Source organism: Solanum stenotomum, chromosome 3 (assembly GCF_019186545.1).
Source record: "Solanum stenotomum isolate F172 chromosome 3, ASM1918654v1, whole genome shotgun sequence".
In the NCBI taxonomy this organism is placed as follows: domain Eukaryota; kingdom Viridiplantae; phylum Streptophyta; class Magnoliopsida; order Solanales; family Solanaceae; genus Solanum; species Solanum stenotomum.
This window is the reverse complement of record NC_064284.1, coordinates 5,119,667-5,147,546: the sequence shown is the minus strand read 5'-3', so window position 1 is coordinate 5,147,546 and position 27,880 is coordinate 5,119,667. Positions and strand designations below refer to the sequence as shown.

At 31.3% G+C, this 27,880-nt stretch overlaps 4 protein-coding genes across 6 annotated transcripts; 2 read left to right on the top strand and 2 right to left on the bottom strand.

The window, feature by feature from the left end:
- Positions 1 to 452: 452 nt before the first annotated feature.
- Positions 453 to 3,953, top strand: LOC125858257 (uncharacterized). Its single transcript, XM_049537974.1, has 2 exons — positions 453 to 735; positions 3,705 to 3,953. The coding sequence occupies exons 1-2, from the start codon at positions 570 to 572 to the stop codon at positions 3,794 to 3,796; spliced, it is 258 nt and encodes an 85-aa protein (XP_049393931.1). The 5' UTR covers positions 453 to 569; the 3' UTR covers positions 3,797 to 3,953.
- Positions 3,947 to 24,840, top strand: LOC125858249 (shikimate O-hydroxycinnamoyltransferase). Of its 3 annotated transcripts, none has more exons than XM_049537967.1 (3): positions 3,947 to 3,958; positions 20,258 to 20,681; positions 23,773 to 24,840. In XM_049537967.1, the coding sequence occupies exons 2-3, from the start codon at positions 20,274 to 20,276 to the stop codon at positions 24,670 to 24,672; spliced, it is 1,308 nt and encodes a 435-aa protein (XP_049393924.1). In that variant the 5' UTR covers positions 3,947 to 3,958; positions 20,258 to 20,273; the 3' UTR covers positions 24,673 to 24,840. The 3 variants fall into 3 exon arrangements, with proteins under 3 accessions (XP_049393924.1, XP_049393922.1, XP_049393923.1); XM_049537965.1 differs by lacking the exon at positions 3,947 to 3,958 and adding an exon at positions 19,968 to 20,086 and having other exon boundaries at positions 20,251 to 20,681; XM_049537966.1 differs by lacking the exon at positions 3,947 to 3,958 and adding an exon at positions 19,997 to 20,086.
- On the bottom strand, positions 4,429 to 5,771 carry LOC125858255 (chaperone protein dnaJ 8, chloroplastic). Its single transcript, XM_049537972.1, has 3 exons — positions 5,439 to 5,771; positions 5,226 to 5,294; positions 4,429 to 4,819 (listed from the first exon to the last, which is right to left on the bottom strand). Exons 1-3 carry the CDS (start codon positions 5,670 to 5,672, stop codon positions 4,634 to 4,636), a joined length of 489 nt encoding a protein of 162 aa, XP_049393929.1. The 5' UTR covers positions 5,673 to 5,771; the 3' UTR covers positions 4,429 to 4,633.
- A 153-nt stretch (positions 24,841 to 24,993) lies between the features above and the next one.
- On the bottom strand, positions 24,994 to 26,144 carry LOC125858256 (uncharacterized). Its single transcript, XM_049537973.1, has one exon. The coding sequence runs from the start codon at positions 25,749 to 25,751 to the stop codon at positions 25,356 to 25,358; it is 396 nt and encodes a 131-aa protein (XP_049393930.1). The 5' UTR covers positions 25,752 to 26,144; the 3' UTR covers positions 24,994 to 25,355.
- Positions 26,145 to 27,880: the final 1,736 nt, after the last annotated feature.

The window sequence follows — 27,880 nt, the reverse complement described above, 5'->3', positions numbered from 1 at the left end:
AGGTTGCGAGTTCTCAAGTCACCAAGGGAGCAAAAAGGGTGAGAGCTCCTAGGGAGGGTAAAAAAAAAATGTCTATCTCTTAATATGAAAGTAAAAAACTAAAAATAATAAATAATCAAGAATTATTTTTTATTTCTTTACTGAATAACATATGAGTTATATTAAAAAAATTATTTTTAAAATAAAAAAATGAATAATGTGACATGGCATCTCATAGGAGAGAGAATAATATTTTTTTCTTGTCAAATATATTTTAAGAAAAATATATAAAATTTGGTGATATTATAATTCTAAAACAAATATAAATGATATTATTAGATAATTTTTCAAACATAAATGACTATATAATTACTCCGCTGGACAATATAATAATAAAGGGAATGAAAAATAAAATGAAGCGTTGTTTGCACCACGAGCAAGTCAACACGTGCCGTGAGTAAGGGGGTGCAGGACAAGCCCACCGAGCTGCTCAGACTCAAAATGAATAGCCTCTTTCTTTATTTTTGTTGGAAAATACTGGTAATACAAAATCGATAGGGTTTAAGGGTTTTAGGTAGAAAGGGAAACAAATGGAGAAGAATATGGCAAGTGAAGCGAAGAAGATGAATGGAGCAGGAGGAGGGTTTAGGGCCAAATTGGAGCATGTATTATATAGCGGTGAGAAGAAGCACGTCTTCGGTGGCATCGCCGTCATAGGCGTCCTCTTCGGTGTTCCCTGGTACTTCATGACCCGAGGTTCGTCATTCTAATTCCCCTTTTATTGCAATTAACTGTTATTGAATTCAATTACTCTCTCGATCTCAAACTGATTGGACTAAATGTATGAATCCTTCATATCTAATGGTCCCGCTATTCAATTACAAGTTGTGCAATTTTTCTCCTTCCCAGATTGCTTCCATTTGTGTCTGAGTCCCTTCTATTTGTTACCCTGCTACTGATGTAAGAGATTGAACTTACCATGGTTGCCTCAGATCCATATTCTTTTATAACCTTGCTGTTTGGGCCAGCTTGCGCGTGCCTAGACTAATTCCACAATTACCTGCTACCTCCTACCAACTAATAGCACAAGTATTTCTGTGTGTCAAGGCTTGAATAGATGGAAATAAATCGGCTAGTAGGGATTTGAACCTGAGGCATAATTGGTTCTATGCCTACTTCATTGACCACTAGATCACACCCTTAGTTCCCCAGAATCCATATAATCAAAGATCACGTATTTTCATGGAGGCATTGCCATTTTTCACCTCATTCGATTAGAAAATAAGCCTACTTACACTGGTCTCTCACCTCTGAAATCAGTCACCAAAAAGATCAAGTTTTGTCTGGGCGTAATGCCGTATTCATCAAGAAATAAAACAATTGATATCAAACTCTGTAGGAATTAAATTTTGTGCCATCAAAATTACTTCCCTTAAATCTGATTCCCTTCTATTCTAACCCTGTTTCTGATCTGAGACTACTAAAACATGAAAAGCAAAAAAAGAGAAAATCTCCCATACCAAGCATCAAAAAAGTTCAAATACTTACCCTAGTGTAGTTTAAAATACAAAAATGTCTCTAAAGATAGAGAGATTATCAGTATTTAGGTAATCTCTGATATTAGTGACAATGTGAACCATTTTCTCCTCTGCTGTAGATTTTGCCTCATTGTGTATTACTTATTGTTTCTCATAATGCTGGTCTCTTTGCTTTACTGGTAAACGAAATAAAATTGGTGATAATTACCATATATCTTGCTTGTTTGTTGCTATAAGGCAAACAATGATGGTATTGTTTGATGCTTCCACGAGCCAAAAGTTGTGTTAGAACGAGCAAACAAGTGTTGGTTTGAGCTGTCGGCTGTTGCGTATTTTGCTGCTTCACTTCAAACAGATGTTACTTCAAGTGTGCTCCATAAGAAGATAAAACATAAGATTTTTTCTCTTTATGGTGGTGGGTTAGGGAGGAGTCTTTGGGGTTGATCTTTGATTTCCTTATGGATAGAATCTGTCAATATGTCTATGTCAAGAGAAACAAATATGTGTAAATGCAAATTGTTAGAGTGGATTAGAGTTCCACATTAGTTGGGGAATGGATGGGTTGGTCAGCTTATATGGGTTTGAGCAACCCTCCATTCATGAACTAGCTCTAGCTTTGGGGGTTGAGTTAGGCTCAAGTATTATATCTTTACACTAATATAAAGGCAACACATAACTTTTTTTTATAACCGAGAAACCCTTAGGGCTAGTGGCGCACTGTTTGAAAATCAGCAGTTAATGCACCCACCCCTCTATCCTTCTCCACTTGATAAGGTTCGACTGTTATTCACGCTAAAAGGCTGAAATGTAAGGAACCTACTCCATTTTACATAATTGAGTGCAACTGGCAGAGTTGATATGTATATAGTAAGAGAATTCATGAGAAACGGATGCCATACGCCCATGCACATAACATTATACTCCTTTGTGGTTCTAAAAACTTCATCTCATGAAAAAGATTGTTGGTATAGCTGCACGACCCTCATTCCAGCTAAATAATTTTGTAAACTTTCGTAGTTGTAATGGTGTGCCTCACTTAGTGATTTTTAGATTCTGTAGGCAATAGGATATCCGATGTTGTCTTTCTATGGCTTTTATTGTTATGCGATTTGTTTAGGTCAATCTATTGAAACTTGAAAGCACCTAGCTTATAATTGTACATAAGTTGATAACTAAAAGAATTAAGGCCTAGCTCAAGTGGCACAAGGTGGAGGATTTGTGGCTTAGGTCGCAGGTTCAATCCCCACACCGTNAAAAAAAAAAAAAAAACTCCATCTCATGAAAAAGATTGTTGGTATAGCTGCATGAACCTCATTCCAGCTAATAATTTTGTAGACTTTCGTAGTTGTAATGTTGTGCCTCACTTGGTGATTTTAAGATTCTGTAGGCGATAAGAGTGTGCTGATATCCGATTTTGTCCGCCGATGGCTTTTATTGTTATGGGATTTGTTTAGGTCAAATCTATTGAAACTTGAAAGCACCTAGCTTATAATTGTACATAAATTGATAACTAAATGACAAAAATTAAAAAAAATTGATAACTAAAAAGATATAAAAGATATTGGATGTGTCATGTACAAGCTATATATGAATCCTAACAGTTGCTATAAGCGTAAAGTTGTCCAAAATGGTTATCCAATCACGTATGCCTATGACTATGTAAGGTCATTATTTTCTTCATCTATTTGTATGGAGTACATCTTAATTCGATTCCAAATGGTCAATTTAGCTTTTGGAACCAACTTTTATGCAATATTGTACATCTTATGGAGGTGTCCTTATCACTACTTGGAGTGGTATTGTGATTGTTTTTGCTGGATTCGAGTATTCAAATATAAAGAAATATTGAATTGGTGAACAATGCCTAACGTGTTGACTGTAAATACTAATAAGAGTTCTTTTGTTACTCAGTTGCTGTATGACCCTTTTCGAAGCTTTATTACCCTTTCCTCTTTCATCCTTTTGCTTTTCTTTGTAATACTTGTTCTGTTGAGAAAGGAAGATCAACCACCTTACGAGCTATACACGATGTATTGTGTCCATTTGTTGTACTCCTCTTAACTTTTCTATCCGCATTATTGTCATAAAATACATTTGTGTTCCATCAACTCCACTTCATATGTGGAGATATCAGGAAGGGTGGAAAGCTAATGAATCTTTTTTTTTTCTTTCCTGTTTCTTTGGAAGGCTCCAAGCAACAATCTCACCAAGATTACCTGGAGAAAGCTGATAAGGCACGGAGTGCGAGGCTCTCTGCTGGTTCATCCTCAACTAAATAATGAAAAGAGTTACTTCAACCAGGTTTCCGATGCCAGTTCCTTCAGCCTTCGAGTTAGGTTCATGCTGTTCCCAAAGGACTTTATATAAATGCCTCTTTTTGGACAAACTTGTGTAATATGAACTATATATTGCGTACAAAACCAATCACGAAAGGAAACATAGTTTTGTGTTTGTTATCTTCCAAGCATGTTGGGTTGAACATGGTGAAGTTCATTCAATTTTATCTTCATGCTCATATATGTAGAACGTTTCCTTTCTTGTCACGTTCTATACTTCTGATTAAACACAGGTAGAATCGTAGATTATTTAACTATATATGAGTGATGATATGAATTTTGCTTCATTTGGTCTTGACGTATACCCAGTGAAATCCATCTCCCTCTACCTCGTGGAGGTAAAGAAACTGTTTCCGAAAGATCCTCTCTCTCAAGTAATAAGTAAATACATGTTTTCATGTTTTCTTGCGATAAATAATACAGATCAATAATATGCTAAAATCAGGAATAATTCTTTTTACATAGGTAGGCAAGCATGCACAAATTACTGTTTTATGTAAAAGGAGTTGACATTAAAATTATTAAAGATAAAATTCCGATTCATTAGCCAACATCATAGTTGCCAATTTGTGCAAGTTTTATTATAAGAAATATGATGTTTTATTTATCAACGAGAGATGGAATACAATTGGTAAAAAGAGCAAATAAGGAGGGAATCCAAATATGTACAAAAAGAACTTCCTATTGAATTATGTACATAAAACCTCAAACCATCTTTGATTTAAAGAAGATGGATGGGTCTTAAATTCTTGGGTTTTCGACTAATAATATAATCCCCATTCATAGGTAAGGATTAACATGAGAAGTATAATCACGAATGCCAGCACCTTCCCATCCCATCCACTCTTCCCATAGATCCCAATCTGGTTCATACATTCCTCTCATTGATTCATCATTACTATCATCATATTCCTCAATCATCTCTAACTCTGCTCTTGTTTCACCTCTCAAATTACTCATCACAACCTGCAACACACATAATCACATCAGCCAAAAGATTTTATATAACAAAATATAAACTACGTCTCAATCTCAAACAAGTCAAAGTCAAAGTCGGATGGATCATATCATTTTTCTATTTAAAAATGACCATTTTTACAAGTTGATTTTATTGGTCAGAAAAACCATCAAGTAAAGCCTTTGTCTGTGGGCAGTGGGTATAGAAGCCGTAGGTTTATGCAAAAAGTCATATTCCATAAAACATAAAGGGTCTACCACTATGATTTATATTATATTAATTATAAAGAAAAAAATCAGCTTCTATACTAATTAAATCTGATAATAACATATTTAATTATCTTGTTATTTACAAATACAAAAATAAATTAATCGACATAAGATCTAAGCAAAGCAAATATGCACAAAAACTTACATCGTAAGCTTCATTGATTTGGTGAAATTGAACACCACAATTGTTTCCTCTGCATACGTCTGGGTGATACTGTAATCCAATAAAATACATCATATTAATTAATAACTTAAAATTCAATTAAAGGCATATAAAAATACCAAAACGGTCTTTTTTATGAAAATAAATTCAAATTTCCCAGATTTAATTTAAAGCAGTTAATAATGGCGTGCGTACCTTAAGAGCAAGCTGTCTAAAGGCCTTTCTAACTTCAGATTCAGATGCACCAGGTTGAATCTTCAAGGTCTTATACGGATCGGCAACAGCAGAAGATGAATAAACACATGAAACCCTAAATCCATTTTTATCGTTTCTGGTCTTCTTCTTCGCTGAGTTCCTCAATCGAAACAGAGATGCAGAAGCTGCTCCACAACCCCCAATACTTCCCATCATTCCCATGGCAGCAGCCATTGAAGACAAATTTGAATGAAAATCGAAACTGATTAAATTACTCACAAATTCAAAACCAAAACTAGAATGAGATTGTTTTAATGGTGAAAAAAATGAAATATAATGGAATGGAATAGGAGTTTTCAGTATATATATAAGCACAAAAAAAAAGAAGGTATGGTAATTAATTATTTTTTTCCTTTTTTTGAGGTGATAATAATGGTGTGGATAATGAGGGTGACGTGTCAATCTCTTTTTTCGAGGAGACGTGTCTATCGTAGAGCGGTTTTAGTTAAATTTGAGTGGTGTAAAAAACATGAAGACAGAGAAAAGAAAGTGAGGCCCATTAAGGCCCAATGTTTTTGATCTTATCCAAAATGTAATAGTATTTGGTCTCTATTTGGAATCTTAGCTTCTTCCGTTTTTGACCCCTTGCGTTTAAATCGTGTTTTGACTCAATTGTTTTTTTAGATTTGATAACTCAATCTCTTATCCAGTCATCCTAATTAATCAAATAACCGATTTAATTGGTATACAATATCCTAATTTTTTGTGTATTTATCTCATTCCAATTATATTATTTAATGTTAATTGTTTTGCTCATCTAAAATATTTAGTAATTACATTTTTACTTCTGAGTTACTTTCTCGAGATCCGCATTTATGTAGAGTTGACTGATATTTAAAAAGGATCCATCATCTATAAGATAAAAAAAAACACATTTATTCAGTAAATTTCGTCTTAGTAAACTGCGTTGATTGAATTATATAAAAGAGTAATATAGTATTTTGTTTGTCCGGCTTTATTTGTTTATTATAAATTTATCACACCTTTTAAAATTAAAAAAAGGAAGATTAAAATAATTCTTAGATATTTGTTAGTTGTAAATTACTCACTAGTTCCTAATTACTTATTAACTTTTTCTTTTTTAGTTGTTTCTAATTACTTGTCCATTTTGACAAATCAAGAAACGACAACTTTTTTTATATCTATTATACCCTCAATTAATTACTTTGAAAGATGTAGAACTTCTTGAAAATCATAAGTTTTTAATGCAACTACTTCATAATTAATAGGGGTAAAATAGTACATTCACTATGTCAATAATTGTTTTCTTAATATGTGTGTCAATTTAAAAGTGTATAGGTAATTAGGGATATGGGGTATTTCATTAGAGGTAAAAGATGATTTTATAAGTATATTATAACAAAAAATAAAAAATCAGGTATTTATGATCTTTTTTTTAAAGATGTGCTAAGCTAATATTACTGAATAAATAAAAAATAAGAGGACGAAGAAGAAGTAATAAAAAATGTTCTAAGTAGTACAATTGGAAGTAGAGACCAAATTTGTCAATTAACTAAACTATAACATTTCCTAAAAATAATAAAAATGTATAGTAGTACAAAAGGAGATAAAAAATATTGGGAGAGAGAGAGCAGATGAGGTGTTGGTGAGTCATTACATGTGGCTGACTACGTAATTCCAGTTTGTACACTTTGGGAAGTGTGAAAAGTAGTAAGCGTCGGTGAATAGCCACATTTGTTTTAGATAATAATAATAATAATGTATATCCACTGGATGTCGTATGCAAAAACAGAATCGTAACGCTTTCATTTTGGATTATTAACACTTTTTTCCGCGGTGTAGAGTTTGAAGTTTACAACGAAACTATTACGAAATTACTTGGTTACTAACAGGAAACGGGCTTTTCAGTACAAAACTTTTTCCTAATGGAGAAGGGGATTACAAGTCACGTTTTAGGATAAGTGAGAAAATTATTAGTTATTACTCCGTATATATATAGAAATAGAATAGGGTGAAAAAGAGAAGATTTTTTTTTTAATAGTAACAATTAGGAAGTTATTGCAGAGATTTAAAGGGTGATTAGGAGATTGAGTGTTCTTTAGGTGTATTTGTTTTTCGTTTGTTAATGATAATTTACATTGGTTAAAAAAAAACAATTAGGAAGATTTAAGGAAAGATGAATAGTTAGAATTACGCAATTTGATCTTTTTTTTCTACCCTAAATAAGAAAAGGAAACAGATGTAATTATTATCAATATTTATTTTATTGTTTTTGAGAAAATACAAAAGTAAGAAAATGTTCAGAAAGCAGGGAGTGAGTATTTCATCAAAATTAAAAAATTAATGATAACGATATACTAAAAAATAATAAATCTAATTTGATGGATAAACGACTGTTGACAAGTTATTATATAATTGGATAAGTATTCAAAGCATAGCAATATGTCCATTTTGGTTATTTAGGAAACACAATAACCCTTTATATATTATTAGTAGAACAAGTAACTTTTTACTTCAAATTCAAATTTGTTTATATTTTTATCATTAATTATGTTAACTGTTCGAGTCACGTGAAAGAATAAGCAACGTAGACGACAAGAACATCGCTATTGATCTTTATGATGGAATAGAGTAGGTAGGTGGGTGGGCGTAGGAGGGGGGAGGGGATTTCAAGAGGTTTTAAAACAAAAATTGGTGAAAAAAGAATTTTAGAAATCGATCAAGAAAATTTCACTTAATTTGAAATAACATACTTAAATTTTATTTCATAAAAAATGAAAATGAATAATAAAATTATAGGAAAACTATAGTTTTAATTTTAATACTAAAAATGAACTTACACTTTTTAGAGAAATAATTATATCATAGGTGAATTAATAAATGAATTTGTTATAAATTCCACTAATTTTATTGTTTTTCAACCAATATTAGCCTTCCCTTTTTTTTTTTCTTTTTTTCTGTTTTTGGCAGTGAGCATCTTGCACCAATAACGTGAAAGTGAACTTTGATTGATACCTTAGGCACCACATGCTAAATTAGTAGATTAAAAAAAAAAATCCAATAAAATAAAATTTAATAAAGGAGTTGGTGGCGAATAAATATTTTGTTTAAATAATATATACCCTCGCTGTCAGTAATGGACATTGATATTTTTTATTTTAATTTTGGCGCTGAAGGTAGCTGATATTTATTTTTTGGAATTATTATTATTATTGTTATTATTCACCTTATTTATTCGATACGCTAAATTCAGCAATTGATGGAAAATAATTTGAGCATTACTCCTAATAATTTATTGGGAAAAAAGAAGGTCCGCATCATTCAAGAAATGACAAGTTTTTGTGTTTTATAGAGATAGTGATATTAATAAATATCTATTTAATTTGTTAATTTAGTATTGCATAAAATGTTTTTGTTACCTTAAATTGTTAATAATATCTTCCTCCAAACAAGTGGATTCTACACGTAAGCTCATTGATCTTTAATAAATGATATCACTTGTTGCAACTTGCTATTGATAGACGATGGTTTGATACGAACCTTTACATGCCTTCTGTAATATTGAGATAATATCTTCGTACCTTATAATCTCTGCGTTCGAATTGATGTGGTATTTTTTATTTTCTTGAAAACTAAACAGTTTAAGTTTGATCAGAAATTTATGGTGGGTTTAGGATCTTTTTTTTCCCTTCGTATGTAGATAAATAAAAGTCTTATTAGGATCAGCCTACTTTAGCCCATTACCTAAATATTATGTGGCATATATAAGGTTTATTTGGTCTTATTTTCAGAAACACAAGAGAGAAGAATCAAAAGAGATTCGTTTTAGAGATTGAGAGAAAAATCCCGTTTTTGCTTCTGAAAATTTTCTTCTCAGGCAGTCTTCTTCAGACAGAGTTTTCTGCTTCTTTAACCGTTGGATCGTCGTCAAATTTGAACTAGGAGTTCTTAGTATCTGGTTCTTGCAATTCAACGGTGGAGATCGGATTTGGAGGTCTGTAGCTTCTGATTTTGGAGCGTGAACAGTAACTCGTTTTTGGGTGAAATCTCTCCTTTAATTCTCTAGTTTTGGTGCAATCTTGTTTTGTTGTTGCTCGTTGTTTGGCGCTTGTTTTGTGGCCAATTTTGTAACTCTTGGTGTTTATAGTGGAGCTTTTGATCCTGTGTTTTTTTACTCTTCACATCGAAGGGTTTTCTACGTAAATCGTTGTGTCTTGTGTGATTGGATTATTCTTATCTTGTTATTTTTGTTCGGTTGATATAATTGTTGTCCATTCATCGTATTGCTTGATTTGGTTTGTCTTCTCTTGGGTCAAATTGAAATGGAAAGTTAAACTTGGGTATTATTCCGTTGTTATCCTGTCGGGCATTCTTGTTAGTGCCTTGCCTTTCCCAACAATTTGTGCATTAAATCTTTAACTTTTTTGAAACAAAATTTATATATTTGTAAATTACGTAAAAAGAACTATAAGTCACAATAATTGACAATTCAAAATATTAAAAATATATATGAAATTTTTTACAATCAAAGATAGATCTGTTTGAATCTTGAAATTCAAAAGGTGTCATATAAATTATGACGCAACGTGTAATGAACCTAATTCTCAGCATAAACTCATAAGGAACTTCCAATTACACAATGGCAATTCTGGGAAGTAACAATAGTTAAACAACTGAACTAAAGGATAATAGGAACTAGAAAGAGATGAGAAGCCAGAGAGGGAACAGACTCTTCATAACAATTTGCATAAATCATTTTTTTTCATTCGTCGTCCTTTTATCTAGTTGTTAATTTGAGTCTGGGTCTCAAATCAACCTTGGTGAAAGCCTTCCAATTTTGTTACTTCTTTTCGGCCCAATAACTAGTTGTGTGAAATCTATATAGTTATTGACGTTGAGCTGAGGCTGGTTCATAACACAAATAGTAAGCCTGTTATTACCACTACTCTAACAAATATTTTATCTAGAGGATGATTTTCAAAAGGTAAAACATTTCATGATTTTTTTTTCTTCCACGATACTGTAGTATGATATATTTTCTTAAACATTAATTCAAAACAATATATTTCAAGAGTTTTTATTCTTCCTTAAATTATGTTGTCTTAATGAAATTGCGCTACATAATTTAAGATTGAGCGAATAATATACTTTTCACATTGCGTACATATTATATATGATCCTAATATTTTGAAGAGGTCGACCATATACTAGCTATAATGCATGTATTATTATTATTTTTGCTATAGTTTGAGACAAATTTGGTCAAAGTTGTATTTCGAATTCAGAAAAATCATGCTATCTAACAATTAAGACAATACATTTCAGTTTCACAAAACAAAACGTTGACGAAGAAAGTTTTTAAAGAAGACAAGAGCATCCATATATTTATCATCCAATTTAAAGATATTTGTCTTCAAACACTTGGATGAAAATTTAATCTATGAAAGTTACGTTGTATCCACGCCACTACAACCAGTCAGGTCACAATATTAGTTATACATCTTATTTAGTATTATTGGGTGTATAATTGATACACAAGTCATGATATTAACAATACACGAGTTATTACTACATGGATAAGTATGAGTAAAGACAGAACAACTATTAATACGATTCAAACCAAAACATGGATATGAAATAGTTCCAACATAATCTTATCATTCCGTATACATTCTATTTAGTACTATTCTTATAACTATTATCATTGATAAGAATATTTGAAATGTTTTGCACAAAAGATACTAATATTTATTGTATGATATTTGATTATCAAGCAAAAAATATTGTTCAAAGATATTGACGAATGGAGAGGGTACAATCATTAATGAGCGCCATTCATAAATTTTTTTATTTGTTTGTTTATCAAGAAAGTTGTTTTCTTCATTTTTAAAAAACTTGCTTTTGAGAAAAATATTTTCCAAAAATGAGATAATTGGAACAGAAAAATATGTTTTTCCCCCTACCAAACACTCCCAAAAAGTAGGTCTCGTTTCCACTTTACATGGTTTGTTTGGGATACCTATTTCATAAATGGCCTCCTCTTTTTTTCCTTTTTCTTTTACAATTTATAAACTTTTTTTATCACGGTGTAAAATTACTTTTTAGAAATTAAAAATTAATGAGAAAATACTATACCATGATAATTTTATTTTTATTTTTGTAGAAATTGGCTTTTTGAGTTAAATAGATACTAATATTATATAGGACTTATATCTACATGCCCCCAAAATATAACGATGGATAAAAAAGGATGAAGGGAATCAGCCGTTTCGAAGCCCACAAACTAAAAAGACTTCAAAGTTTGGGCTGCTCATTAACAAGTGTATTGTAGGCCCATGTAAAGGATCCAATAATTGGTGGAGAGGATTTTCTAGATCATTCTTTCGGGGAAATTATGCAGAATAACAAACATTTAACCTATATTAGATATTATATCTACAGTTTAAGAGAAGGGCATCTTACATAAATCTCACTACTTTATAGTCCAATTACTAGAATTCCCGACAGTTTGTAATATTACTTTTTATATCATATTTTGATCTCGAGATACATGTATCATTGATGGCGAGATACATGTATCCAACCGTTTTAAAAGCTGAGATACACGATTAATTAACTTGAATTAAAGGGGTTGTAACTTATTTCCTTAATTAAAGGATTAATTGCTGACTAATTAACAACTCAACAAATTTACAGGATCTTGGGTATCATCTCTAACAAATATTCCTAAAATAACGAAATCATAAACCTAATTAATTTTGTTATTGTACTCTTCTTCGGCTTGAATCATTAATAGCGAGATACATGTATCCAACAGTTTTTAAAGTTGAGATACACGATTTATTAATTTGAATTAACATCTTCATCTTCTTTATCAACTTGAATCATTAATGACGAGATATATATATCCAAGCCGAGATACACGATTTATTAATTTGGATTAACCTCTTCATCTCTTCTTCATCATCTTGAATCATTAATGACGAGATACATGTATTCAAGCCGATATACATGATTTATTAATTTGGATTAACCTCTTCATTTTCTTCATTGACTTTAATCATTAACGGCGAGATACATGCATCTATCAATTTTTAAAAGTGAGATACACGATTTATTAATTTGAATTAACCTTTAACAAGAATCATCTGATTTTGTGAACAGTCAACCATTAGAATAGTTGAGAAACGACAAAAACAAATAATGTAAAAACCTGCACATGGCTTCATCGGCATCCGACGACTCGTCGAAGTAAGGAGGAAGTATTTAATGTAAATTGAACTGAAACAAGTAATTGAAAGAATTGCAGAGAAGAAGAAATGCCTAAAAAGTAGAGAACAAATAAGAAGTATAAAGAATTCTTGTTTAGAAGGGTGGCTGCCTCTTTGCCTTCTAAAATGTTATACCAAAGCTATAATCACACTCTAAGCAAGCATATAGTGCACAACATTACATTCATAATGCGGTTATATGAAAAAGCAAAGTTTTGCTATTTTCGGAGTTCTTTTTCGAATTGAGGGTGAAATCCAGTAAGGGGGTGGGGGTAGGGGGAGAGATATTGTTGGGGGAGGAGACTGAAGGAGGTTGAATTGTTAAAGCACCTTTAATTAAGGATTTAAATTTTAAGATAATTATTCAATTCCATATTTAAGAAATTTGTGTATTTGATTTATTTTTTAAAAATATATGATATATTTATTAAAAAGTGGTATTATCAGTAATATTTTTAAACTATAGGTAAAATATGTATATATAGTAGTTATATATGTCTAATTATGTAGTTTATCTTTAAGAAAATTATAACAAGCTGTTATAGTTTTCCCGAATCTTGTTATTCGCCTGATTTGTATAAATTCAGAATTTATATTATTTGTTTCCTGATTGTATAAATTTAGAATTTTGTATATGTTTACCCTAGCTATTTATTTACTATTTACAAAAAAATCATAATAAATTACCCTATTTGTATATTGGCGAGCAAAATGTACAAATGGAGTACTAAAAAATTCCTAAATGTATAAATACATAATTTGTATACTTATCCTTTTGTATATTCACAAGCGAAATATACAAATTGACACAAATATACAAACCGCAACCTCCATAGCAAACATAACTATAGCTATGAAGCACAATTATCGAAACTATAACTACAAAGCCTTCTTATGCCTTTTATGTTTTTCATTTCTAAAATTTTCTCCTTTTTTGGGGGTTAAAAAGATTCTCTAGATCTATAAACAAACAAATAAATACTCCTTTTTTAAAAAAAAAAATTACTTGACTCCTATATAAAAATAGATATTTAATTTATTTTTCTATTTTAATAGATCAATAGATATTTATTACTTTTTTCTCATTATTTTTTAATTATAAAATAACTAAATAAAATAGTAATAGATAAATATAAAGTTTCAAAACATCATCAATAAAGTCAGCTTAGTACAAAATACTTTCAATTAAAATTTTCTTAGTAGATGTGTTTGATCAATATGCATGGATGATAATGGTGTGGGACAAGTACGGGGCAAAACCGCATATGCTAAAACTTCAACCTGCCCCGCTCAGCCCTCCAGCACATAAATTCGGTCGATATAATTTTCCACTTTTTACTAAGAAAATTGTTAAATATGATTTACGTGTATCTAAATCCTTCCCAACAGAATTATTTTTTCTACTTTCTTCACAACAATTGTTTTACAATTTATATTAACTTTTCAGTTAATGATAATATAAAATAAACTCAATCCTCAAAGTTTTGTTTATCATATGAGAAATACTCTGACGAAGTTAGCATCTAAAATAACAATTCATGATGTAATTAAACATAAATTTAAGTCAGCAAGAGAGAGTTGCCCGCAAAAAAAAAGTTATTTTAGAAAAGCAACACATCCCACCCCGCTCCACATCCGCACAAATCCAAATTTGTCCTGCGCTACCAAGGTTTAGATCCACCCGACTCTCGATCTACTACATTGCCATTTCGATCAATACGGATCAAATAATATAATTCAAAAATCTTTTAATTAGAAGTCAACAGAGGAGACAGATTTTATCTACAATTGTTGGATCATTTAAGGGTGAGTTTCAAACAAACAGCCAACCACTTTTAACATAATGAATTATGATCCAATACTTTGAATGCAAGTCAATAATTGAACCAATTAAACACATTTTTGACTCACCAATAGTGCTAAAGGAATATTTAGGTCAAATTATTAAAATATGTGTGGGAATTCCATTGGTTGAGCATGTTGTCTGTTGATTGGCAAATTCAAGGTACAAAGAAAAAATTTCAAAAAAATTACAAGGTTTGGCAATAGATGGATATATTACTTATTACTACTCCCCCGTCTCTATTTACTTGTCCATATTTCCTCTTTTAGATGTCCCTATTTACTTGTCCATTTTGACAAATCAAGAAATGACAAAAAAAAATTCCTATTATACCCTCATTTAAACTTCTTGAAAATTTGAACTTCCTCAAACATTGATTAGTTATCTTGAATAAATTTATTTTGGAATCATAATTAATATGGGCAAACTTGTAACTTTACTATGCTAATCATTGTTGCCTTAATATGTGTGTCATTTCTAAAGTGGACAACTAAATAGGGACGGAGAGAGTATTATTTAAAATTTTGTAGAAAATTTAATGCTTTCTGCAAAATCTCTAATTATCCGTTTATAAAAGGTCAAAATTTATTTTTTAGTGTCATTCTCCAAAATTTCAAGCATAACAACAAGGTATCACTACATTGAAGCACCGGATAATATTTTAATGTCATAATATCAATTTATTAAGTTCAACACAACACAATTTCCATATTATTATATCAAATTTTTGAGTCAAGTTTTATTATTCTAACTTTGTATTATATTTCTGAAAATTTTGCTTTGTTTATATTCTTATTTCAAAAGATATATGTGTACATCCTACCTTATTCAGATACCATTTACTAAGATTACATTGAGTATATTATATAATGTCAAATAAAAAAAATTAAGATATTTATGAAATTTAACTTTAGACCTCAATTCTTATTGAGTCGATCATGATAACAGCCATTTTTTTATAATAATATTTTATAGTGACATTCAAGTTTTTGTTGGAACTAATTTTACATGTGTTGTAATCTAAAATTATGTATGCTCTCTATAAGGAGTAATATTTTATCATAATAAAAACAAAATCCATGACAAACAATAATACATATGTTACATGGGGGAAAGGAAAAGGGCTTCCAATAAATAAAATGTGAAATAGAAGCTCACCCGTGGTAGGTGTTTACCTACTTGCAACTAGCTTGGTGCATTGGAATATTAAAAAAAAATTAAAAAAAAAGAAAAGTCAATGCATAATTTATTTATTTTTTAAAAAGGTCAATAAAAAATTTCAGATATGAATATATTTGTATTTTATGTGGAGTTTGAAATTTAACTATAATTATTAAATTTGAAAATCAAGATAAAACTATTGAATTAGGATGTATCAATAGCTCTAACATTACATCAGAACCGATTTGGTTGGTGAAATCATCAGTAATTAATATGTTGTTGGGCTGTTTTTTAACATAACTAAACAAGGTCCACATGAGACATCCAAAAATTTATATATTATTTATATGAAATAAGAATATATAATAAATATAAATACATGATACTTTTTTTAAAAAAAACCTCTCATAGTTTAAGGATTAAGATAATTTTTTGACAAAATCTTATTAGTGAAAAATAACATTTATATAATTACCATCTCCATCTTTACATTATAATTCATATAACATTCTTTTTTATGAGTATAATATACGATTCGTCGCCTGTATAACGTGTCTACAAATCAAACAACTTCTAACACTAAATAAATTTAAAATTTGAATTTAGTGGAGTTTGAAAAGGGAAAATTACGAACACATACCAGTTAATTAATTAGCTAATATAGCTATAGATTGAATTAATTACGGCTCGCAGCTTAATTTTAGTTGTAATTATGTCGCTTATACATATACATATACAAATACAAATTACACACACATATATACAATTATATGACAGATATATAAATACAATTAGCCTCTCTCCACTCTTTTCCCTCTCTCGCTCGTCTCTCTTCTCCCTCTCTCAATTTCGCTCTCCAGATATACAAATACTTATGTATACCAGTTACATATATACAATAATCTGACAGATGTACATATACAGTTCACCACTATCCAGTCTCTGCCCTCTCTCACTCGCCTCTCTCCTCCCTCTCCCAATCTCGCTCACCAGATATATAAATGCATATGTATACCAGTTACATATATACAATTATTTGGCAGATATACATATACAATTCGACAAATATACACAAACAATTCGCCTCTCTGTACTCTATACCTCTATTGCTCTCCTCTCTCCTACCTCTCCCAAACTCGCTCGACTCTCTCCTCTCTCTAATATGTAACTATGAATCGTAATTAGCAAACTATAGCTATGGAGTATATGTAAGTTTATTTTTGAGAGGCTATATGTGAAAATTCCCTTATAGAAAATTATATAATCGCTTACTATTTGAGACGGTAGGGCGCACACGTGTGTGCACAATGCAACTATAGATTTAAGTCATCAATGGTCCTTTAAAGTTATTCATATAATTCACCGCTTAAATATTTCAAATCAGCCTTGTACCTGTTAAATCCCTCTATCACTTCGAATTTATACATATTTGACATAAGCCTTTAAAATATGTGTTGTTATTAGTCTGCGTTCAAAATAATAAATCAGAAAATCGAAATTAACTAAAAAGACAACAATAAGAAATTATCGTGTGTCCTTAAGAGATCTAATCTTCTTCGGATAAAATGAATATACATATTAAAAAAGTAATAATACTTTAACCTTCAGCGAATGAAGACTCGATTTTTATTTGTAGAAAAATATATACAAAAAATGTAAAACTCAATGTAGAAATCGAGGGAGAACCCACATGGAAAAACCTTCTTAATTTTTTTAATTGCAAAAAGAACTAATATTTCTTATTAAAAGCACAAAACATCTCATCTTTATATCTATTAAAGAAAAAATACACTTTATGTTTCTTCCATCTTATTTTTCTTTATTTTTCAATTCACATTACACCGTGTCTTTTAAACAATACCCTAAAAAGAAACTCAACCATATGTCCTCGTTGCTTACTTGATCAAATGAGAAAGAGGCATATATGTCCATATATACGTGACAATTTTGAAATCTTTTTATCGTCACACAATATTTCATTTTTTAATTTGCTATACATATAGTGGAGCACTTTGCTAAAACTTAAAATCAACCAACCACTATATATCCATTATCTATCATGTTATCATGACAACAACCTAAATCATGTGGAAAAAAGATGTTAAAATTATGCAAACAACTATGACTATCGCTTTTCAAAGATCAGAATATTATATTTATTACTCAATTTCTTTTATTTTTTACAAAAAAAAATGTCTAAATTATATATGTACTATGCAAATCATCCTAACGCATAAAAAATCATGATAGGAGGCAGGCAACGGAGCACTTCTCTTCAAATAAATTAATGTGAATTTGCATATTACCATCGAAAAAGTTGTCCATTAAACAAATTAAAGAGAAATATAAAGATAATATTACCATCGAAAATGCTGTCCATTCACGTGATTTCATGACTATGATGCAAAATAAATAAAATTCAACGCGTGGATTTATGAGTACAGAATTAAGTAAATTAATCATTTCTCTCTACAGATTATTGCTTTTGTTTTTAAAGTAAAAAAAAGCGTTGAATTAGCATAATAAACTTTCATGTCCTTCTGTTTTTTTCTTCTTCTTAAAGTAGTGAGAAAAGTTGAAATATTCATGGAGATTAGAGGGATTGACTTATCCTTGAATAATATTTCATAAAGGATTAAGAAAAGCATGTGGAAAATAAAGCAGAAAAATGAGCAGTGAGCACTTGGTGAATATTAGTTTTAGTAATTATGATTAAGATTATTTTTTTAATAAAAAATCTACGAATTTATTAATCTGTATTTATAATTCAGTAAAAATAAAAAAAATGCTAAGTAGATTTTGTTTTTAATATTTCAATCTGAATATTCAAAAGGTAACACCTTTATAAAATTAATTGAGATGTGTAAAAAAGGGAATGCATTTTTTAGTTGTACACTTGTGTGATAATAGAGAAGCGTTAAGTTCACCAACCCTCGTTGAAGGGCCCCACATCGACTTGTTCCATACTTTGGATAGAAAAAAACAATATTCTCTTGACAATAAAATCAACTATTGTGTATGCATAATAATATAAGTTACTATAGTGTATAGTTTTCTTACAAAGAATTTCTTCACCACTACGGCACTACCTAACTTGTCATTTTTTCAGTTTGTAAAATTTCGTCTAATATGATAATTTATAAATTACAATTAAAAAATAAATTATACTAATTTGAACATGTATACTCATTTATGAGTTTATTTGCTCAATCAATTCGATGACTTGTGGATAACCCACTAGTAACTTTGTTCATTATCTTTTTGAGGGAAAAAAAAGAGAAGTTGAGTAAAATGTTGAGATAAAGACAATTCTGGAATTTTCGTCAAACGAAGTTTTAGGTCACTATCTCACCAACTCTAATCCACCACTTTTGCTTCCATTATTTAATTAATAATTATAGTTGGTTGGTACTTAGAGATTTCAATAATTTTGGTTTACTTAGTTTTTCGTTTAATCAGATTCCGTTTTAATTCATTCATTTACTACATTATAATATTAATTATGGAATAAGTCATAGCTTATAATTTATATTATATGTGTTATCAGGTCACAACTACTGCCTATTAAGATAAAATAAAAACTTAATTTGTTTCAATGTTTTGAAATAACAAAAAAGTCATTTTTACACCTAAGAAATAATCTTACATTCTATACTATTTCGATTGCCTATGAATCGTACTTAACTGAATTACTGAAAACATTTCACCAATAAAATTATGATGAAATAATAACTAATATCTTTTTATCCTTATAAATTAGAAGTGCCCACGTTCGAACTGAAATTGTAGTCCTAAATATAAAATTTTCTATCGCGAATTTGAATTTAATTTCAAAATTTTCTTACTTTAGTTTACTCCTGTCATAATGTTGTTGCAAATGTTTTTGGTTGGGACGTGAGTAGGACCTTCTTAGTGGGAATAAGTCACGTTGGACAGCTGCGGTAGGTAAGTCTCCTTTGCAACCATAAAATATACTCTCTCCGTCTTAAAATAAATGATCAACTTTTTCTTTTTAATCTGTTTCAAAAGAAATAATCTTGTTCTTATTTTAATAATACTTCAATTTCAATTAAGAGTGTAAAATTAAAGAACATTTTAATATATTTGATATAATTTAAATTTAGAATCACAAAATTAAAAAATCTTTTTTATTTTCTTAAACTACGTATATTTTTTTTTTATTTTCCGGAAATACCTAAGTAGCATCTCCCCAATACTATATAACAAACCTAATTTTGATCATTTTATGTTGATTTGTAGTATTCCTCAACCCACTCTCAACCATATTATAACCAATAACTTGAAGGCAAAAAAGCTCAACAACATTATCCTGCTCCTTCTCTTTTCACAAGGTAAGTAATTTTCTATTGAATAAATTTCATTTTATGATGCTAATAGATACTTATTTAACAATTAAAGTAGGTAGTATATCACATTCATAGTGGGTAACTGAAAATGAATAATTTGTAATTTCGATCGGCTATTTTAGAGAAATTGTTGTGGTTTTCCATTTCAGAAAACAGAGTTGATTGATCAACGATGAAGATCGAGGTGAAAAAATCAACGATGGTGCAGCCAGCGACGGAGACGCCGCAACTGAGGCTGTGGAACTCTAATGTAGATTTGGTGGTGCCTAATTTCCACACGCCCAGTGTTTATTTCTATAGGCCAACGGGATCCCCAAATTTTTTCGACGGAAAAGTGCTTAAGGAGGCACTAAGCAAAGCCCTAGTGCCGTTTTATCCGATGGGTGGGAGGCTGTGCAGGGATGAAGATGGCCGTATTGAGATTGATTGTAAAGGGCAAGGTGTGCTTTTTGTGGAAGCTGAGTCTGATGGTGTGGTCGATGATTTTGGCGATTTTGCACCGACGTTGGAGCTCCGACGACTTATTCCGGCAGTTGATTACTCACAAGGAATCGAATCTTATGCTCTCTTAGTGTTGCAGGTACGTTTTTGGTTACTATTTTGCCTAAATGGTGTCCTACTTTCAATTTATGCTGCTATCACTTTTATGAAATTTCAAATATGTGAATTTTAATTATTATTTTTAAAAAAATATATTTTTATTGTACTATCATAAGAAAAATTATACTAGTACATAGTATTTATCGATATAACAAAAATAATATACTCAACGTGGAAATTAACCAAACCCTTACATTAGAAAGATAAATAAGTTGTTTTGTATAAATTCGCAACTCAAATAAAGTATTTTAAAGTAAGTGTGAAAAGGAAATCTAATAGTAAGAAGCTATGTTGGAAATTAATAATTACTTATAATATTAATCACAGTTTTTTAATATCTAAATTTAAATTATTGGTTTTAAATATCAGTTAAATTGACTCTGAAAAAATAAATAATATCACCTAAATTGGGATTAAAAGAGTATTTTCTTTTAGTTCCAACATCTCAGCTGATATGTTTAAAATTACAAAATTTTAAATAACATTTTATTATACTTCATATTCATTTATAATTTAAGATAACAATTTTTTTTAAAAAATACTATGTCTTTTCTTAATTTTTGTGTGATCAAAGATAGTACATGAATTAAAATGAATAGAGTATTAGAAATAGGGCTATCCGTAGCTTCGAATGGCGTGAATACGGAACACGCAAATTTTGTACAAAGGTCAAATCTCGAAAGAAGTAAGCTTTTCGAATGTTTCAGATGTTTAGGTATTTTTAATATTTTCAATTTAGTTTAATGACACTTCTTTATCACAATAACATAAATATGTTTGAAATTACAACATTTAAATAATTTTTAAAATAAACTAAGGAACCAAAAGTCGTATTTATATTTTTTAAATTTCATATTTAATCAAACAAAAAAGAATATATAGTGTCAGATCTGGAAGCATAGGTATCGACGATCAAATTAAATTAATAAAGGACTCCAGTTTTCAAATATTCTCCAATCTGGATGTGTAGAGATTGTTGATCATTTTAATTAAATTAGAATACATTTTCGAAATAAGATGAGTGGTTGAAAGTTGAATGCCAGGATTGATATTAGCCTCAATTCCTGGTAGGGTGCACGTTTTAAATTCCACAATATTAGTAGTCCATATTTATCCTCTTTTGTTTTTTTGTTACATTCAACAATAGATGTCCTTGAAGAAATACTAAATAATAAGATAATATTATTATTTTATTATTTGACTTAATTAAATTCAATGCCTTGAGAAGGTAATATTACTATTTTATCCTTTAACTTTTTTAAATTCATTGCCTTGAGATGATAAATAGTAGTAATTAATAGCAAGGGTAAAATAGACACAAAAGGTAATTTATCTCTTAATTTTCTAAATTGAACAAATATTGTTGGATAACTATTTTTAGTATAGTAGACAAGTACAACTATTATTGGANATTTAAATAATTTTTAAAATAAACTAAGGAACCAAAAGTCGTATTTATATTTTTTAAATTTCATATTTAATCAAACAAAAAAGAATATATAGTGTCAGATCTGGAAGCATAGGTATCGACGATCAAATTAAATTAATAAAGGACTCCAGTTTTCAAATATTTTCCAATCTGGATGTGTAGAGATTGTTGATCATTTTAATTAAATTAGAATACATTTTCGAAATAAGATGAGTGGTTGAAAGTTGAATGCCAGGATTGATATTAGCCTCAATTCCTGGTAGGGTGCACGTTTTAAATTCCACAATATTAGTAGTCCATATTTATCCTCTTTTGTTTTTTTGTTACGTTCAACAATAGATGTTCACCGTTGATTTGACACACTCCTGAAGAAATACTAAATAATAAGATAATATTATTATTTTATTTTTTGACTTAATTAAATTCAATGCCTTGAGAAGGTAATATTACTATTTTATCCTTTGATTTTATTAAATTCAATGCCTTGAGAAATATGGTAGATGATAAATAGTAATTAATAGCAAGGGTAAAATAGACACAAAAGATAATTTATCTCTTGATTTTCTAAATTGAACAAATATTGTTGGATAACTATTTTTAGTATAGTAGACAAGGACAACTATTATTGGACGAAGAGAGTAATTTCTTATGACCATAAAAATTTCATGTCATTATTAAGACGATAAGTTTTTAGAACATGTACTATTTTTCTTTTAGTTGTGTATTCTGTCAATGTCACGTTAATTGAGACAGGGAGAGAACATGTTCATGCTCCTATCCTTCGCTCATAAAAAACGATAGAAGCAAAATGTGTTGACTCAACTTCATATAGTGCATTCTTGTACTGGATTATGCCAACGATTAGTTAGTTTTCAGATCATTTTATAATATGCTTTAATGATCCTATAATTTAATTTTGATAAACACATGAAAAGCAAAAACAATCTGTATTGATTACTTTTGGAAATCAAGATAGGATGAATTTGTGTGGCTTTGCGTTTTCATTCGTTTCTCTTTCCCCTTCCCACCTACCCCTGCTTCCATCTGCCATTTTCTTTACACCGAGTATCACTCCCCTTCAGAGGCGGACCCACGTGCAAAATTGAGGATACACGTGTATTTGTTAATTTCAGAAAAAGTTATGCGCATATATGTATATCTATTTTGGGAAATTTGCATAAATTAGATATAATTAATCGTGTACCCATGAAAGATATAGAAGTGCCTTGTGCTCCTGGGTTCGCCTCTACTCCCCTTCCCTCTCTTCTACTTAAATGAGAGAAAATATCTATGCCAAGTAGCGCAATATAAAATATTATAATGTTATGTCCGATAGAGCTCATTTTTGTGTGCAAGTATCTTTTATATATAAGGTTGAATGTTTTTCTCTGGATATAATGTTTTATAATAGTCTATGTTGGGCTAAATGGCGTAATATTTATGTTGGGACCATATATTTTTGTATATTTCTTGATAATAGAATAATATTTTCCTTGGTACAAAACATACTTCATGCCTCTATTACAACTAATTTATCTTGCTTGATTGCACTCCAATTTACCTTGTTTTCTGTTTTGACTTGGGGATTTTTTCTGTAATTTTTGTATGATCACTTGAATTGATATATCAATCTGTTGAACAGATAACACATTTTAAATGTGGGGGAGTTTCCCTTGGTGTGGGCATGCAACATCATGCAGCAGATGGAGCTTCTGGTCTTCACTTCATCAACACATGGTCAGACATGGCTCGTGGTTTGGACCTTACTATCCCACCTTTCATTGATCGTACCCTCCTCCGTGCTCGTGATCCACCTCAGCCTCAGTTCCCCCACGTCGAGTACCAGCCACCTCCCACTCTCAAGGCAACAGAAGAAAATGCCCCGAATGCAGAAACTGTTCCTGAAACGAGTGTGTCCATCTTCAAACTAACCCGCGATCAAATCAATACCCTCAAAGCTAAGTCCAAAGAAGATGGAAATACCGTTAACTACAGCTCCTATGAGATGTTGGCAGGACATGTGTGGCGCTCCACTTGTATGGCACGAGGACTCACTCAGGATCAAGAAACCAAGTTGTACATAGCAACTGATGGGCGTGCTAGGCTCCGACCTTCTCTCCCACCAGGCTATTTTGGTAATGTGATATTCACTGCCACTCCTGTTGCTGTTGCTGGTGATCTCCAATCAAAGCCTATTTGGTATGCAGCCAGTAAAATCCATGATCAATTGGCCATAATGGACAACGATTACTTAAGATCAGCTCTTGATTATTTGGAATTGCAGCCTGACTTGAAGGCTCTCGTCCGTGGTGCACATACATTTAAGTGCCCGAATTTAGGAATAACTAGCTGGTCTAGGCTGCCTATCCATGATGCTGATTTCGGATGGGGTAGGCCAATATTTATGGGACCTGGTGGTATTGCTTATGAAGGCTTAAGCTTTATATTGCCAAGTCCCATCAACGATGGCAGTCAATCAGTTGCCATCTCACTGCAAGCAGAACATATGAAACTTTTCGAGAAGTTCTTGTATGACATTTGAAAGAAGCGGATTTCTTGTGCTGCTTTGATTGGGATTTACAATGACGGATATGTAAAAGAGACTCCTTTTTATCTTTTTTTCATTACAGGTTGTTCTTTATTTCTTTTTTTGTTTGCCTGGACATCAGTTTTATTTCTGATTCTATGATGCATTGATTATATACTCAAAAGTTATACTGCTAGTGTTGTATGCATGTCTGTGAAGGACCTCAATCTTTTTTCACTTCCACAAATGTGGCAAGATGTTAATGCGGAAGCTTCTAGTAGGATTGCAGCAGTAGATTGGAACCGCGGATGGCTTAGTTGGACCATCTTTTATTCCTGAATATCTGCAAATATAATATTATCACTGTGCTTTGATCTGTTATTGGAAGAGTTGTTGGTTCTGATTACTTCATGTTTATGTTCAGCATACATGAACTTGATCATATTTTTGCTGAAATACACACAGATGCAAACAAATAAGGAGGAAGAGGAAAACAAATGTGAGAGACGATCAGAAAGACTGATATGATTCATCATCAATCAATCTGTAGCATGTTACACGACACAGCTGGTGATTGACATACAACACTAACAAAACAAACCAACAGAATAACACACTCATGAAATCACAAGTTTTCACAAAGGTCAGAACCAGTTGAAGAAAGAAAGAAAAATGATTGAGGTGTTTTTCGGAACATCTTAGGGAATGACAAAGGGCAGAACAAGGAGTAGAGGTAAGCTAGACATGACACAAATAGTAGACAAGGAGATAGAAGGATGCTTTAGCATTACAGCTGAATTTTTATCAAGAGTACGTGGCTGACGAGCAATACTTCCACCCCCATTTGCTCCCTTTCCTCTCTGATTTTTCTCAACATCTGATATAACATCCTTGGTTGCTGATAACTCAAACTTATTAGTGTCACTACTTATGTCTGCAACAACACTCTTACTGTTTCTTTCTAGTGCACTAGCAAGATGTTTTGAGACATGGACACCTCTGATTTTCAACGTGTGAGAAGTTTCTGACGACCTGCTTGTGATTGCTAAGGCGCATAACAGGATAACTAAATACGGAATGAAAGCAACCTTCATTTCCTTTGGAGCTAAATGTCTTTATTGGTATCACTTGTCTTTCCTTTTCTGAATAACTATTTGGAATTTGGAATTTGGAATAGGAGATATAGGTGATGGAGAGTGTTTTTAGCTTTAGACCAAAGGCTATTGCTACTCTTGATGAGTATAAGAGGTTGTTATATAGGATCTTCTTCTAGGTGATGTTATTGCTGCTTTGTCTCAATTTTATTCCTTCACTTTGCCTTTAATCTCCCATTGACCCAATCCCAGTGATGGGACCAAAACAGTTCTGGTCTCAATTTAAGCATCTGGAATCTTCTTTTTTGATGTTGTAACATTTGTTGTTCTGTTCTTTTAGATAAGACACTTAAAAAGCATGGCACATTTGTTGTTATGTCTTGATACTAGTGATTGGTGAAATGAAACATCTTGAAAGTTGATAGTGGTAGGGGAATCTATTTATATCCTAATGTGAGAATAAAGCGTTAAATTCCTATTCAAGAGAATATGATACCCTCCTTTTTTTTTTCTTCTTATAACCAAAGTGTTCAAAGAGTCTAACTGAAGTTTTCTCATAGAGTAATGCAGGTAGGGCCTCATACAAACTTGCCTAACTACAAGGGGAAAATGAAAACCTCTCAAGGTAGTTCTTGAGTTCAACTTTAACGAGTTATCGGTGTGCCTAATTGTGCTGCACCAGCTAATCAAGATAGTGTAAGAAATTGCACATAAGAAGCAAGAATAGGTATCTTTGTCAAAACCTCTCAAAAGGGTTGGAAAAAGTAGAACAAGAAAGGGTGTTTTATTTGGAAAAACATAGGTAGAGGTCTACATAGTTGTCATAGTATTTGTTGTCTCATACTACTACTAGAAACATCAACAACAAAGAGACATTTTCTCCAATGAGTTCTTTGCGTCCCTTTTATCATTTGCAATTGTGATCTTTGTTCTTCACATGAACAGTCTTGTCCTCAGCTGACACGTTGAGGATACCGTTAATTAGCATCAATGTCAAAACAGACATTTTCTCTGAGACACTCCTCTTTGTGCTAGAGGAATACCCTTGAGCTCAAATTTTCCAACAAGGTTGTTGTGTTTAGTCATAGGCCTCTCTCCTTCATACACCTGAATGAGCACGCCTGGTTGATTGTTCGAGTAGATTGAAAAGATCTGTTCTTTCTTTGTGGGAATGGATCATGACTGAGAGGTGTGACATCATGGATCAGCAAATCTAATACTATCACTGCGTTTAGTCAGTTAGTTAAAGAGTTCTTGGCTCTGATTAATTCAGCATGACTATTTGATCATATTTTTGCTGCAATACACATACAAAAAAATAAGGAAGGAAAGGAAAATGAAGGGGAGAGATGAAGAAAGCCTCGTATGATTCATCACAATCTTAGAAGGTTACACGATACATTGTTCATTGATAGACATACAACTCTAGGATTAGCAAAAAAAAAAACCAACAAAATAATACACTCACAACGTCACAACCACAACGAGAATAGCTGAAATAAGAAAGAAAATGCTTGTTATCTTTTAGAACATCGTAAGAAATGACTAAGGGCAAAACCAGGAGAAGAGCAAGCTAGAAATGACATAAGTAGTTGACATGGAGATGGAGGGCTGCTTAAGTGTTACAGCTGAATTATGTGGTTGACGAGCCATACTTCCACCCCCATTCGATCCCTTTCCTCTCTGATTTTTCTCAACATCTGGTGCAAAATTCTTGGTTGACAACTCAAACTTATTGATGTTGTCACTTATGTCTGCAACGTCGCTCTCACTGTTTCCTTCTGGTGCACTACCAAGATGTTTTGAGACATTATGGGAAATTTCAGAAGCTCTGCTTGTTACAGTTAGAATGCATAACAGGATAGTGAGACAATGAAAGAAAGCAATCTTCATTTTTCTTTAGAACTAAATGTCTTTACTGGTCTCACTAGTCCTCCCTTTCTGTATAGCCTGTTGGAAAAGGAGAGAACTTAAAGAGCAAAAGTAGTGAATTAGGAGATGGAGAGAGTTCAATGGTGAACTATTTAGTTCTGGACCAAAGCAAGCTATGAATACTCTTGATGAATATAAGAGGTTATTATATAGGATCTTCATCTAGGTGGTGTTCAGTGTTGCTTTATCTCAAATTT

Bases quoted from the DNA above. Each gene is read 5' to 3' on its own strand.
- LOC125858256 (XM_049537973.1), bottom strand. From the start codon at position 25,751: ATGAAGGTTGCTTTCATTCCGTATTTAGTTATCCTGTTATGCGCCTTA.
- LOC125858255 (XM_049537972.1), bottom strand. From the start codon at position 5,672: ATGGCTGCTGCCATGGGAATGATGGGAAGTATTGGGGGTTGTGGAGCA. The intron at 5,295-5,438 runs GTACGCACGCCA...ATTGGATTACAG, and splicing joins TTAGACAGCTTGCTCTTAAG to TATCACCCAGACGTATGCAG. The intron at 4,820-5,225 runs GTAAGTTTTTGT...TGTGTGTTGCAG, and splicing joins AAATCAATGAAGCTTACGAT to GTTGTGATGAGTAATTTGAG.
- LOC125858249 (XM_049537967.1), top strand. From the start codon at position 20,274: ATGAAGATCGAGGTGAAAAAATCAACGATGGTGCAGCCAGCGACGGAG. The intron at 20,682-23,772 runs GTACGTTTTTGG...TCTGTTGAACAG, and splicing joins ATGCTCTCTTAGTGTTGCAG to ATAACACATTTTAAATGTGG.
- LOC125858257 (XM_049537974.1), top strand. From the start codon at position 570: ATGGAGAAGAATATGGCAAGTGAAGCGAAGAAGATGAATGGAGCAGGA. The intron at 736-3,704 runs GTTCGTCATTCT...TTTCTTTGGAAG, and splicing joins CTGGTACTTCATGACCCGAG to GCTCCAAGCAACAATCTCAC.